Source organism: Eschscholzia californica, unplaced genomic scaffold (assembly GCF_041429995.1).
Source record: "Eschscholzia californica isolate CP2 unplaced genomic scaffold, dmEscCali1.0.p SCAF_1, whole genome shotgun sequence".
Taxonomy (NCBI): Eukaryota; Viridiplantae; Streptophyta; class Magnoliopsida; order Ranunculales; family Papaveraceae; genus Eschscholzia; species Eschscholzia californica.
Genome location: NW_028238198.1, coordinates 72372435 through 72385271, shown reverse-complemented (window position 1 = coordinate 72385271; position 12837 = coordinate 72372435). Strand labels below are relative to the sequence as shown.

Below are 12837 nucleotides of genomic sequence, written 5' to 3'. Positions count from 1 at the left end.
TTTCTGTCCGTTTGTGATGGTGTATTTGCTCTAGGCATGATCTGGTTGTGGCGGTGTGGTTTATGGTGGCATTGAGTTTCGGATTTGGTGGTCATAAATGGTTCTAGTGGCGGTGGTGGGGGTGTGATTGGATTTGTGGCTATATCTGTTGGGATTTCGTGTTTGGTGGTATGGTGGAGGCATGGGTTCTGTGGTGATGTTTTAGTGTCGGTGGTGGGGTGGTGGTGGTGTTGGAGAGGAGTGTTGGTGGTAAATGGTAACGGTGGTGGGATTTGTGGTGGTGATCAGTGATTATAGTGGCGGCGGTGGAGGTGCGATTGGATACTGTGGATAGATCTGGTGGTTTTGGTGATGATGGTATGGTGGAGGGTTCTGTGATGATGGTTAGTGATGGTGGTGGTGTTGTGGTGGTGGTGGTGGTGGTGGTGGCGGTTTGTGGTGGAGGTGTGGTTTGTGGTGGTTAGCAACGGTGGTGTTGTTTGGTAGTGTGGTCCGTGGCGGTGGTGTGGTACGGAAGCAGGTAGAAGATAGAGATTCTTTAGTATTTCTACATATTTAGTATAATAATTGGCGGTTTTTTAGTGGTGGCGGTGACTTCCTGGTAATGTCGGTGGCGGCTCTCTCGACTGGGGTATCTTCGAGGAAAAAAGTATTGTGTTTTACTTTGTCGACCTTTAGGGTATTTTCATTCTCGATCTTTAGGATCTTTTGTCGGCCTTTAGGGTCTTTTCTTTGAGTCAGTGTCGAGTCAATTTTTTTTTCTCTTTGTGAGGCACTTTACATTTAAAGGTATGTAACTCTCATGAAGTTTATAGAGGAGAGAAATAACAATTATCATCCATGTAACATTGTGATTTAACCACTTAGGAATGCAAATGGTTCGCGTGGTTTCAAAAAAAAAAAAATAGATGCATTGAAGTTTGTAGAGATTTATGATAGATGAGTTGAGTTTATAGGGTTTAGGGTAGATAAATTGAATTTTATAGGGTTTGTGGCAGATGAATTGAAGTCTGTAGAGATTTGTGGTAGTTGAATTGAAGTTTATGGTATAATGTTATCCATACACACACGATTATATATATATACATATAAGGGCACTTTAAACATTTTTAGAGGGACTCGAACTCATGACTTAACAATTAGCACGCTAACCCACACTTTAACCACTAAGCCTATGCCTTCTTTGTCTCTTGTTAATACATCTGAAAATATATATTTATATACTTGTATATACGAAAAAAATTACTACTATTATTTTTCTTTTCGGGAGGATCCAGGGGGTGCGGCCGCACCCCCCTCGCACCCCCATGGATCCGTCCCTGGTTGATGCGCCCTTTAAGTGTTTTTCCACACTAGGGTTCCCAACTAATTTGTACAAAGTTAGAAGTAGTTATGATCTATTCGATCGAAATTGATAGTAATATAACTAAAACTTCACAAAGTACAAAAACAAAAGTTTTCGTGTCGAAACACTTGGTATGATTCTACCCCATTTTATATCAAAACTTCTTTATGAACCTGTCTAATATTCTTTTTGAAATTTACCTAAGGACGGTAGAAAATGTGAGCAAGCATAAAATTTGGCGGTCAGTACTTCGGTCAATGTTTGAAGTCAGATATTTTATAAGATTTAGACGTGATAAAATAGTTTGAAATTATGAGTAGCCACCAGCCATGGAACGCCTAAGTGTAAAACAAGTGACCTATAACTGTCAAATAAGTTGTTAAACATTAGGTACATGTGGCTGTGGGGATCATTCAAATCTGTGTGGCAAATAACATGAGGTTGACTTCTGAAGACTTTGTGTGGATGTGTTAGCTAACATTTTATTTTGAAACCACATGCAAATCAAAATTAAGGTCGCGGTTTTGGGGAATAAAGAAAATTCTCCGGAAAATAAAGACTTTTCTTAAAACTAGTCAACTAAGATTGACTTTTATGTTTCTTTTTTATTGTTAAGGGGCTTCTAATTTTAGAAGATGCTATAACTCATCACCTCTCTACCACCTCATCTTCTCGCCACCTCATCATCTTCTCCGGCGAAGGTCGCCGGCCGACCAATTTTCCGGCCGGCGACCTCCAAACATAAAAAAAAAAAAAAAAACATTTTTTTTCCTCTCTTCCTCTCTCTAACACTCCGGCGAAGGGAGACCTTCGCCGGGAAATTTTCCGGCCGGTGACCTTCGCCGGAGTAGATGATGAGGTGGCGAGAAGATGAAGTGGCAGAGAGAACAGATGAGATGGAGGAGAACTTTCAAAAAAATGTATTTTGTATTCCCCATAAAAATTTATTCCCCGAAGAATTTTCTTTATTCCCCAAAGCCGAGGCCAAAACTAAAGGGAAAAAACTAGAAAAGAAAAGATACTGCACATGAGAGACATTTTTAAAACTTTATGTATTTTGGCCAATGTTTGATAAATAGTCAAATCCAATAGACAGATTCTTATAACATATTTATTTGAGACACAAAATCATGAAAAATAGTAAATTTTTATTATAATGGTTTTTCTTTGATCTCATGTTTTAAACCGCGAAAACATATGTGAGTATTAGGATGTCTAACTATTACTAGATTCTAGTCTTCTAGATATTGTTAAAAGATAACGATGAAGAAAAACATCACAAAATAATCTGTTGATGCTAAGTTTGTGGTCAGCAAACTCACGTGAATGAATGTGATCACAATTCAATTTAAGATTGGATACCCGCTCTATTTTAGTTTTGGAAAAATAAGAGGAAAACTATGTCTATGTGGATGGGGTCATAACAAAGTTTTAACATAAATGATAAATCCCAAGTCTTAGTCTAATCACTCTTTCAATGTGAGACTTCACACTTTTTTTCTCGTATATATGGTTTTTTCCCCTCTTGCTTCTTATCTTTTTCCTTTCTTTTCTCTATATATCTCATGATCTCACTAACAAGTTATAACAACTTTCAACCAGGAGGACTCTCAAGATCAAATTTCATATCATTCTCAAGATAAGCTGTCAGACTTGCAAGATACAGAATGAAGAATGTTTTACAAAGCGAAGTTATATTATGCATTTTCCTCATTTATTTATTTTTCTCTTTCTTCTTTGTTTATCGTAAGCTACTTTAAGTTTAATGCATTTTCTTTCAACAAAAAAAAAAAGTTAAAACGACTTAAGAAACTGTCGGGAAGTTTAAGAGAGAGAGATATAAGTGATAAATGTAGTAAACTCATAGTAGTTTGTATTTTCACTTTCCAAAATATCTATGTGATGTCTAGACAAATGAAATATAGTATTGAAGTAGTTAAAATGACTTGAACTTAGACAAAAAAAAATCCATCAAAATAAATAAAATTAGTAATGGTAAAACAATAGTCCTTTTGTTTAAATTGCTACTTTGAAAATAACCTCAATAAAGGAAGTAATTGATAAGAAGTTGTAGTATATATAGTTAAGTACCCATTGGAAGAAACTTTTGTTTCATTACTTCTTCACTTTTGGACCTATTAGTATGAAACCCAAGACCTCTAATATTGTTAAATTCTCAAAACCAACCTTTGTAAAAGTGTAAAAATATTTTATTTAGTTGCGTAGTTTATAGTTGTAATAATTGACAACAAAGTTGTTTTAAAACGAAAAATTTATCACTAAAATAAGTTCCATTGTAACCCTTACGTTCTAAAAACTCATCAATCAAAATCAACTTACTATTACTCAATTGAAATTTATCCGAGATCACATCAATGAGAAGGATCCAAATGTACATGCATAAATAATTTCCGAATACATTAAACCCCCATTACAAGAAACTATTGAAGATTTTTTTTCAAATATTTCTTGAAATTTAGACAGACTGTAATGATGTATAGAAATGAAAGTGAGTTAACCTTCTCCCAACCTTCTTGTGCTTCCACTTATTCTCTTTCCCTTAGTTGGCCAATAGTCAATAGTCAATAGTCTTATGCAAGTAAACACCACTATATTGAGGGGTATATTCAAAGTTTTTGAGTGGTTAAAAAGAAGGACATAAAAAAGAAACTCCTTTTCCTTATTCCATTCCATTCTTTGTGTGGGGAAGAAAAAAGGGCTGTTTTAGGTGAAAAATGCATCTTGTATCCAATAATAGTTCCTTGTGTTGTCCAGCCATATAAATCAATTTTCAACTTTAGATGTAAACATTTTTTTGGTTCTTAAGAATTGCTCTTTATTTTGCCCAATAAATAAAATGCGAATTATAAATATCTCTAGTTTGTTTTCTATAGTTTATATCAAAACACGTAAAACTACTAAATCTTTTTTTTTTTATTGAAGAACTACTAAATCTTTTTAACTGAAAGAACGAAACATATATAACCAGAAGAAAAAAATATAAAATTGAAGTCTAATAAAAATTTTAGACTAAAAATTATATCGACATTTTGAGTCTTTTTGAATAATTTAAGAAAGTAATCCACCGATATGCCTTGTGTTAAAGAGGTCTTGGTTCCTTCGTAGAAATCATGATCCATCAAGTGAGCAAAACATGTTGTGTAAATAATTGTCGTCATTTTTTATTTAGAAGCATTAATTAGGGCAAATAAAAAATTGATACTACTATAGATTGGTTTCGTTGTAGATCAAGTTGACTTTCAAAAAAACAATTATCCATTGATTGAATATCAATTTAGTAGATCAAATGTCAGTTGTTGATTAAGTTGACCTTATGTCCTAATTATATATTTTGACCGTGGATTAGGTGATTAAACACTTGGATTATTCTCATATTTTATGTAATATATAACATGATTAAACCATTACTTTGTTCATGGGACAAGCAGGGTTATTTTGGTCAACTTAAGAAACAAACATCCATTATTGTTTCCTGAAGCAAACAAAGGATTTTCCTAAAAAGGCTGCAAAGAAAATTGAGTATAACAACATGCCAATACTCATTTGAAGAACAAAATGACTTCCCATCTCCTCAAATAAAACCCTAACTTGCTTAAATTGATAAAAATAATAATTTAAGTATTTGTTCATTTCTTTTTTTTAATTTATATTTTGAAAAATAATCTAAACAAAGAAAATAACAAAATAAACCCAAAATGGATAACTCAAACATCTCACATTAGTAAATGAAAAGTTCTATGTTGAAAGAAGAAAAATGAAAAAAAAAACAACCATTGGATTTAAACATGTTTAAAAAGAATTTCATTTATTTTGGTATCAATAGAATTATATTTGCAATTTTCGCACTCCTCACATATTTTTTACAATAATCGCCTTGACTCGGATTTGTATTTTTAGAAGACCTGCAATATTACAGCATGGTCCACAATTATTTTCCTTTCACTTTTATGATATATTGTATTGTACTAGCCACAAGCCATAAAAGTTAGATCATTAATAGCTCGAATATGAAAAGTGAAAGCAACTAAAAAGAAACAAGTTTGATTTCTTTAAATATCATATCATATAGTACAAAATAAAATAAGATTTAGATTTTAATAAAGGAATTGCTTATTAGATACTCTCGTCGAAGTGTCAAGAAAAGCATTGAGAATCGTTGGTGCAGTGTGTTATATATCGTCGACCCATTATTTCAAGCACCATTGAGAATTGCCCTGCTTTAGGCCGACCTGCAAATAACAAATTTGTACGACAAAAAAGGAATTATCCGAACCTTCTTATGTTTCGTTAGAGTAATTGATTTAGTATTAGTTTGTATAAGTGTAAGAAGTAAATATAAGAAAAATGAAAGTAAACCTTCATTTTGAACTTGAAAAATCTTATATCCTTCTCAATGTACAACCTGGATGGCACCCAAAAAACAGAGAAGAGGGGATTAAGTAAAGATAGTCAAGAATTCAACAAATCAAAGTCTCAATAAATATAAAGATGAATATATGAATTCAAACAGAGGCAACTACTTTGTTATTATACAAGTAGTAGGTGTGATTGATTCATTATTAATAGTAGAAAAGGAAAATCAAATATGGAGGATTCCCAAGAGCTTAAGACAAGATAAAGAAACCCTAATTTAAAATTAGAAAAATGCCAGCTCCTGAAGAAGACAATTAGAATACTCAAACTATCAATCAAGAACAGCTACTAAGTTCATAATAGTAGTTCCACTATAAATACTACTTGTTATAGCAGAGAAAAAGCAGACATCTTTTTCCTTCTAATCTTCTTCCTTCTCTCTCTCTCTTCTTTCTCTCTCTTGAAAGAAGTTTAATTTGATCACTACATTGGGAGTGACAGAGAGAATTCTAACAATTCTGATGAGAAATCATGGTGGCGACCCCTTTAGGGGTCGTCTATGGCCTCAGGTTTTGTTGGCCATGGCAATTGTTGTTGTAACAAGCAATGTAGGATCTGTTTCTGCTAATGAACCTTATCTATACGCTTCACCACCACCACCATATGTCTATCAATCACCACCACCACCATCTCCTTCCCCTCCACCACCATATGAGTACAAGTCTCCACCTCCACCGGTACATTCTCCTCCACCACCATATGTCTATAACTCGCCACCTCCACCATCACCTTCTCCTCCACCACCATATGTCTACAAGTCTCCACCACCACCTTCACCTTCACCTCCACCACCATACGTGTACAAATCACCACCACCACCTTCTCCGTCTCCTCCACCACCATATGTCTATAAATCACCACCCCCACCTGAACCGTCTCCTCCACCACCATATGTATACAAGTCACCGCCACCACCTTCACCATCTCCTCCACCACCATACGTGTACAAGTCACCACCACCACCTTCACCATCTCCTCCACCACCATACGTGTACAAGTCACCACCACCACCTTCACCATCTCCTCCACCACCATACGTGTACAAGTCACCACCACCACCTTCACCATCTCCTCCACCACCATATGTATACAAGTCACCACCACCACCTTCGCCATCTCCACCACCACCATATCTATACAAGTCCCCACCTCCACCAGTTAAATCTCCACCACCACCTTACTACTACCAATCTCCTCCACCACCAGTGAAGTCCCCTCCACCACCATACAAGTATGTATCTCCTCCACCACCTGTTAAATCTCCACCACCACCATACAAGTATGTATCTCCTCCACCACCCGTTAAATCTCCACCACCACCATACTACTACCAATCACCCCCACCACCAGTAAAATCCCCTCCACCACCATACAAATATGTATCCCCACCACCACCAGTTAAGTCCCCTCCACCACCATACTACTATGTCTCTCCACCACCACCAGTAAAGTCTCCTCCACCACCATACCACTATGTCTCCCCACCACCACCTGTTAAGTCCCCACCACCACCATACTACTATGTCTCTCCACCACCACCTGTTAAGTCCCCACCACCACCATACTACTACGTCTCACCACCACCACCCGTTAAGTCCCCTCCACCACCTTACTACTACCAATCTCCACCACCACCAGTGAAGTCTCCAGCTCCAACACCTTATTACTACAAGTCTCCACCTCCCCCTTCACCTTACCCTCCTCCTCCTCCATACTACTACTCATCACCACCACCACCAGTGGTTTATCACCATCACCGTCACCACATAATTAAGGTGATTGGAAAAGTTTACTGTTATAGATGCTACGACTGGGGATACCCAAAGAAGTCACATAACAAGAAACATCTGAAAGGTCAGTATATCTAAATTCTCTTCAAATTTAAACGTCATCTAAATTTTAGTTTTACAAAGTTATTAGAAGAACTTCAATTAACTTCGCGCTCTTTCAAAAAAAAAAATTCATTAAACACTACCAAGTTTATAACTTAATTATTCCATATTTTATCTTAAATAACAACAATTCTGTCATTAGAAATCAAAATTTAATTCATTAACAATATTTCCTCAAAAATAACAAACAGAAAACATGAATACCCTTAGTCATTAGTTTAGTTAGATAATAAATTAGATTTGAATAATTATACTGTGTACGTTTTTTAGTCTTCCACTGTTTAATTTATCTAAAACCATTACCTTTACCAGAGACCACATCTCAATTTCAAGGCGGCCCATTCAAAACTTCTTTTATGAAAAGCAAATAAGTTTAATTTATATAATACTATTTTTTATTTTAGTAGGTGAATGATATCTCAATAATTTCTTCATCGGCCTAATTTTCACATAAACTATTATTTTTAATTAAGGAATCAGACAAAGTTAGTTATATTATGATAAGATAGGAATTTAAATACTAAACTATTATGAAAGAAAAAGAGAACTTTTTATGATGCTCAATTAATGATGTATATTAATAAAGTATGTTGATGAATGTGGGAGCAGGTGCTACTGTGAAGGTGACATGCAAAGCCGGTGACAAAGAAATTGTTGGATATGGTGTCACAAAGATCAATGGAAAATACAGTATCACATTGAAGGGTTACCATTACTCTAAGTATGGAGCAAAGGCTTGCACGGCTACTCTATACAAGGCACCAAAGGGTTCAGCCTGCAATATCCCTACTGACCTTCACAGCGGCAAGACTGGAGCTAAGCTCAAGGTCAAGTCAAAGAACAAACATGAAATTGTGTTACAGACTAAGCCTTTTGCTTATGCACCCAAGACTCCTTACAAGGAATGCTCAAAGCCTCATCATCATGTCTCACCTCCTTATGTCTACAAATCCCCACCTCCCCCATCACCCCATCCAGCTCCTTACTACTACCAGTCCCCACCACCACCTGTGAAAACCTCGCCACCATCATACTACTATAAATCTCCTCCACCACCTGTTAAATCCCCACCTCCACCATACCACTACAGTTCCCCACCACCACCAGTTAAGTCCCCACCTGCACCATACTACTATAGCTCCCCTCCACCACCGGTTAAATCCCCACCTCCACCATACCACTACAGTTCCCCTCCACCACCAGTTAAGTCCCCACCTGCACCATACTACTACAGCTCCCCTCCACCACCGGTTAAATCCCCACCTCCACCATACCACTACAGTTCCCCTCCACCACCAGTTAAGTCCCCACCTGCACCATACTACTATAGCTCCCCTCCACCACCAGTTAAATCCCCACCTCCACCATACCACTACAGTTCTCCTCCACCACCAGTTAAGTCCCCACCAGCACCATACTACTATAGCTCCCCTCCACCACCGGTTAAATCCCCACCACCACCATACTACTACAGTTCGCCTCCACCACCAAAGAAATCCCCTCCACCACCATACCACTACAGTTCGCCTCCACCACCAGTGAAATCCCCACCACCACCTTACTACTATAGTTCACCTCCACCACCAGTGAAATCTCCACCACCACCTTACTACTATAGTTCACCTCCACCACCAGTGAAATCCCCACCACCACCTTACTACTATAGTTCACCTCCACCACCAGTGAAATCCCCACCGCCACCATACTACTATAGCTCCCCTCCACCACCGGTGAAATCCCCACCACCACCATACTACTACAGCTCCCCTCCACCACCAGTCAAATCTCCACCACCACCATACTACTACAGCTCCCCTCCACCACCAGTTAAATCCCCAACACCACCATACTACTACAGCTCCCCTCCACCTCCAGTGAAATCTCCACCACCACCTTACTACTATAGTTCGCCTCCACCACCAGTGAAATCTCCACCACCACCTTACTACTATAGTTCACCTCCACCACCAGTTAAGTCCCCACCACCACCATACTACTATAGCTCCCCTCCACCACCAGTTAAATCCCCACCACCACCTTACTACTATAGTTCGCCTCCACCACCAGTGAAATCTCCACCACCACCTTACTACTATAGTTCACCTCCACCACCAGTTAAATCCCCACCACCACCATACTACTATAGCTCCCCTCCACCACCAGTTAAATCCCCACCACCACCATACTACTACCAGTCCCCTCCTCCACCAGTTAAATCCCCACCACCACCATACTACTACAACTCCCCTCCACCACCAGTTAAATCTCCACCACCACCATACTACTACAACTCCCCTCCACCACCAGTTAAATCTCCACCACCACCATACTACTACAACTCCCCTCCACCACCAGTTAAATCTCCACCACCACCATACTACTACAACTCCCCTCCACCACCAGTTAAATCTCCACCACCACCATACTACTACAACTCCCCTCCACCACCAGTAAAATCTCCTCCTCCACCTTACTACTACCAATCCCCTCCACCACCTGTTAAATCTCCACCACCACCATACTACTATAGCTCCCCTCCACCACCTGTGAAATCCCCACCACCACCATACTATTATCAATCCCCTCCACCACCAGTTAAATCTCCTCCTCCACCATACTACTACCAATCCCCTCCACCACCAGTAAAATCCCCACCACCACCATACTACTACCAATCCCCACCACCACCATCACCGTCACCTCCCCCACCATACGTCTACAACTCCCCACCACCACCAGTCCACTCTCCTCCACCCCCATACCTTTACAACTCACCACCACCACCGGTGCACTCTCCTCCACCCCCATACCTTTACAACTCACCACCACCACCGGTGCACTCTCCTCCACCATATCTCTACAAGTCCCCACCACCACCAGTGCACTCTCCACCACCCCCTTATCTCTACAAATCCCCACCACCACCATCGCCATCTCCACCACCCCCATACCTCTACAAATCTCCACCACCACCATCACCGTCACCTCCTCCACCATACATTTACAAGTCCCCACCCCCACCAATGAAATCTCCCCCACCTCCAGCATACTTATATTCATCCCCACCTCCTCCAGTCCACTACTAAGCTTGAAAATCTGGGTAAATTTCCTTCTTAAATCATGTAAGTATTCATACAACTTAGTCTGAAACTATATCAAAATTTTCATCATCAATAATTAGATGCAGATTAAATTTAACTATATCAAATTTCTAATAAGATGTCACATTGATGTTGCAGATTTTCATCAATTCATTAGTTCAATAAGGAAGGTCCTGTCCAACAGTCTCATGGTTATCATGCCCCAAGTTTCAAGCTTACGTCTTCTAAATAAGGGTCTTACTGCAACTAAAAGCTTAAATCTTCAGATTTCAGACCAAATGGTAGTCGATACTTCTTTCATTACCTTCTTACATATTATCTTGGTAGCTTATTCAAGTGGAAGCGGGTTAAGGAAGAAGAGATATTCAAGAGAAAGTTTGGGCCTGTGTGACTGCTTTAATTAGAGTTTTCAGTTTGAGATTTTTATTTGGGTTTCATTTCTTGTTGTATAGAGTATGAACCTATTTATTTCTTAGAGTTTTATTGTGTTTTCTGCACCTTAAGGTTGCAAATAAATTCAATCATTCTTAACTCTCTCTCTCTCCCTTCAATCTCCCATGATCTAATTTTACTAAACCCTAATTTCTTTACTGGTCAATCTACAGTAGAGAGAGAGAGAGAGAAAGAGAGCTTCTGTACTAGTTACCTACACCAAATTTCTCCCAAATAAACCTTTTAAACCCCATTTTGTTCCAAAAAATAACGTTCCAACCCATAAAAAGAACTAAAAACAAGCAATTTTTTCTCTCTTCTAAGAAGAAGAAGCTAAGAACAAGTATTCGATTCTTGTAACACAATATGCCTAATCCTGAAAGGAAATTACAGAAATTTAACTAAAAGTATAATCTAGAAGACGAAATACAATGTTCTCAAAACCTATATTCTCCTGTTACCAGTGGAACAAAAGGGTTTTCAATTTAGATGAAGATACCTGAAGAGCTGAAGTTTAAGAGCTTGAATCCATGGATTGCTTACAAATTATAGTATCATGTGTGTGAGAAATCATCACATTTCTCACTTTATTTCATTTGACTACCATTTCTGTGTTTGAGAGAGAGAGAGAGAGGTTTCATCTTTCAGAAACTGGAAAGGAAGGGGACGGTGGTTCTTCCGGACGGCCCTGACCCGTATAGGGTTTATCGATATAGGACATTTGCTAAACCTATCTAAAGTTTTGCTCACTCACAATATTTACTAGTATCATACATGGGACACTCAAATGACTATGTCAATTTACTCTGACCCAAACTTCTACTCACTTGTACTCGTGTCATTGCCTCATGCGGATGAAGATCATTGGTCTGTGGTCGACCGACAACTTTCATTTGAAGATTCAAAAAAAAAGGGCCGACAACTTTCATTTGAAGATTCAAAAAAAAAGGGAGAAAGAATCCTCCCCCAACGTACACATTCTCCACTAGGACTGCAACTCTTTCTGATCTCTCTTCCTTTACACCCTAAGGAAAGAGAGTCGTCGGACTCGTCAGTTCTATTGAAATCCTTGATTGAAAAATGATCGGTTAGAATTCTTGTTTGAGGGCACCAGGGGCGTGCGGTGCCCAGTGCGGGCAAGGCGCCCGCACTGGCCCCCCCACTCACGTGGGCCAAAAAAATTGAATCCTTATGCCTACGTTTGAATGTCTCAATTTTTTTTAGTAAGAAAGTCAAATTTAAAAAGGCATACAGTAAAGCAATTATGATAAGATTTAGGGTAAAATCACAGGGACCCCCACTTTACTAACTATGTGTGGCGGTATCTTTTCAATTTCTTTCTCTCTCCACTTTGCACTTAGGGTACAACAATAACTCACGTGAACTCTATTAAATTTTTGTCTCTCTACTTTCTTTTGGCACCTTCTATATTTATATACTAGGCATAGTCCCCGCCCTACGGGCGGGGAAATGCCCCTTATACAACGTGAAGAAAACATCAACAATACAATCGAATGTTTCTATACCAGAAATCCCAAATTGAAACATACCAATGTAAGATATATAAAGTTTTTACCGAAACTCATATCACAAAAAAAAAAAATTGTTATTGCAGTATTCATCTACAAATGTT

At 38.6% G+C, this 12837-nt stretch overlaps 1 protein-coding gene and 1 long non-coding RNA gene across 10 annotated transcripts; one reads left to right on the top strand and one right to left on the bottom strand.

The window, feature by feature from the left end:
- Positions 1–5391: 5391 nt before the first annotated feature.
- Positions 5392–11923, bottom strand: LOC147568915 (uncharacterized). Its single transcript, XR_015231146.1, has 3 exons — positions 11704–11923; positions 5723–5768; positions 5392–5595 (listed from the first exon to the last, which is right to left on the bottom strand). It is a non-coding gene; the product is annotated as an uncharacterized LOC147568915 (long non-coding RNA).
- LOC147568916 (uncharacterized) lies at positions 5875–11303 on the top strand. 9 transcript variants are annotated; one of them, XR_015231145.1, is made up of 6 exons: positions 5875–7633; positions 8281–9737; positions 9835–10073; positions 10123–10505; positions 10552–10793; positions 10911–11303. XR_015231145.1 is itself a non-coding variant. In XM_086655346.1 (4 exons), the coding sequence occupies exons 1-3, from the start codon at positions 6241–6243 to the stop codon at positions 10755–10757; spliced, it is 3678 nt and encodes a 1225-aa protein (XP_086511472.1). In that variant the 5' UTR covers positions 5875–6240; the 3' UTR covers positions 10758–10793; positions 10911–11303. The 9 variants fall into 9 exon arrangements, 3 of the variants coding, with proteins under 3 accessions (XP_086511472.1, XP_086511470.1, XP_086511471.1); XR_015231142.1 differs by having other exon boundaries at positions 8281–9833; positions 9883–10073; XR_015231144.1 differs by having other exon boundaries at positions 9835–10505.
- Positions 11924–12837: the final 914 nt, after the last annotated feature.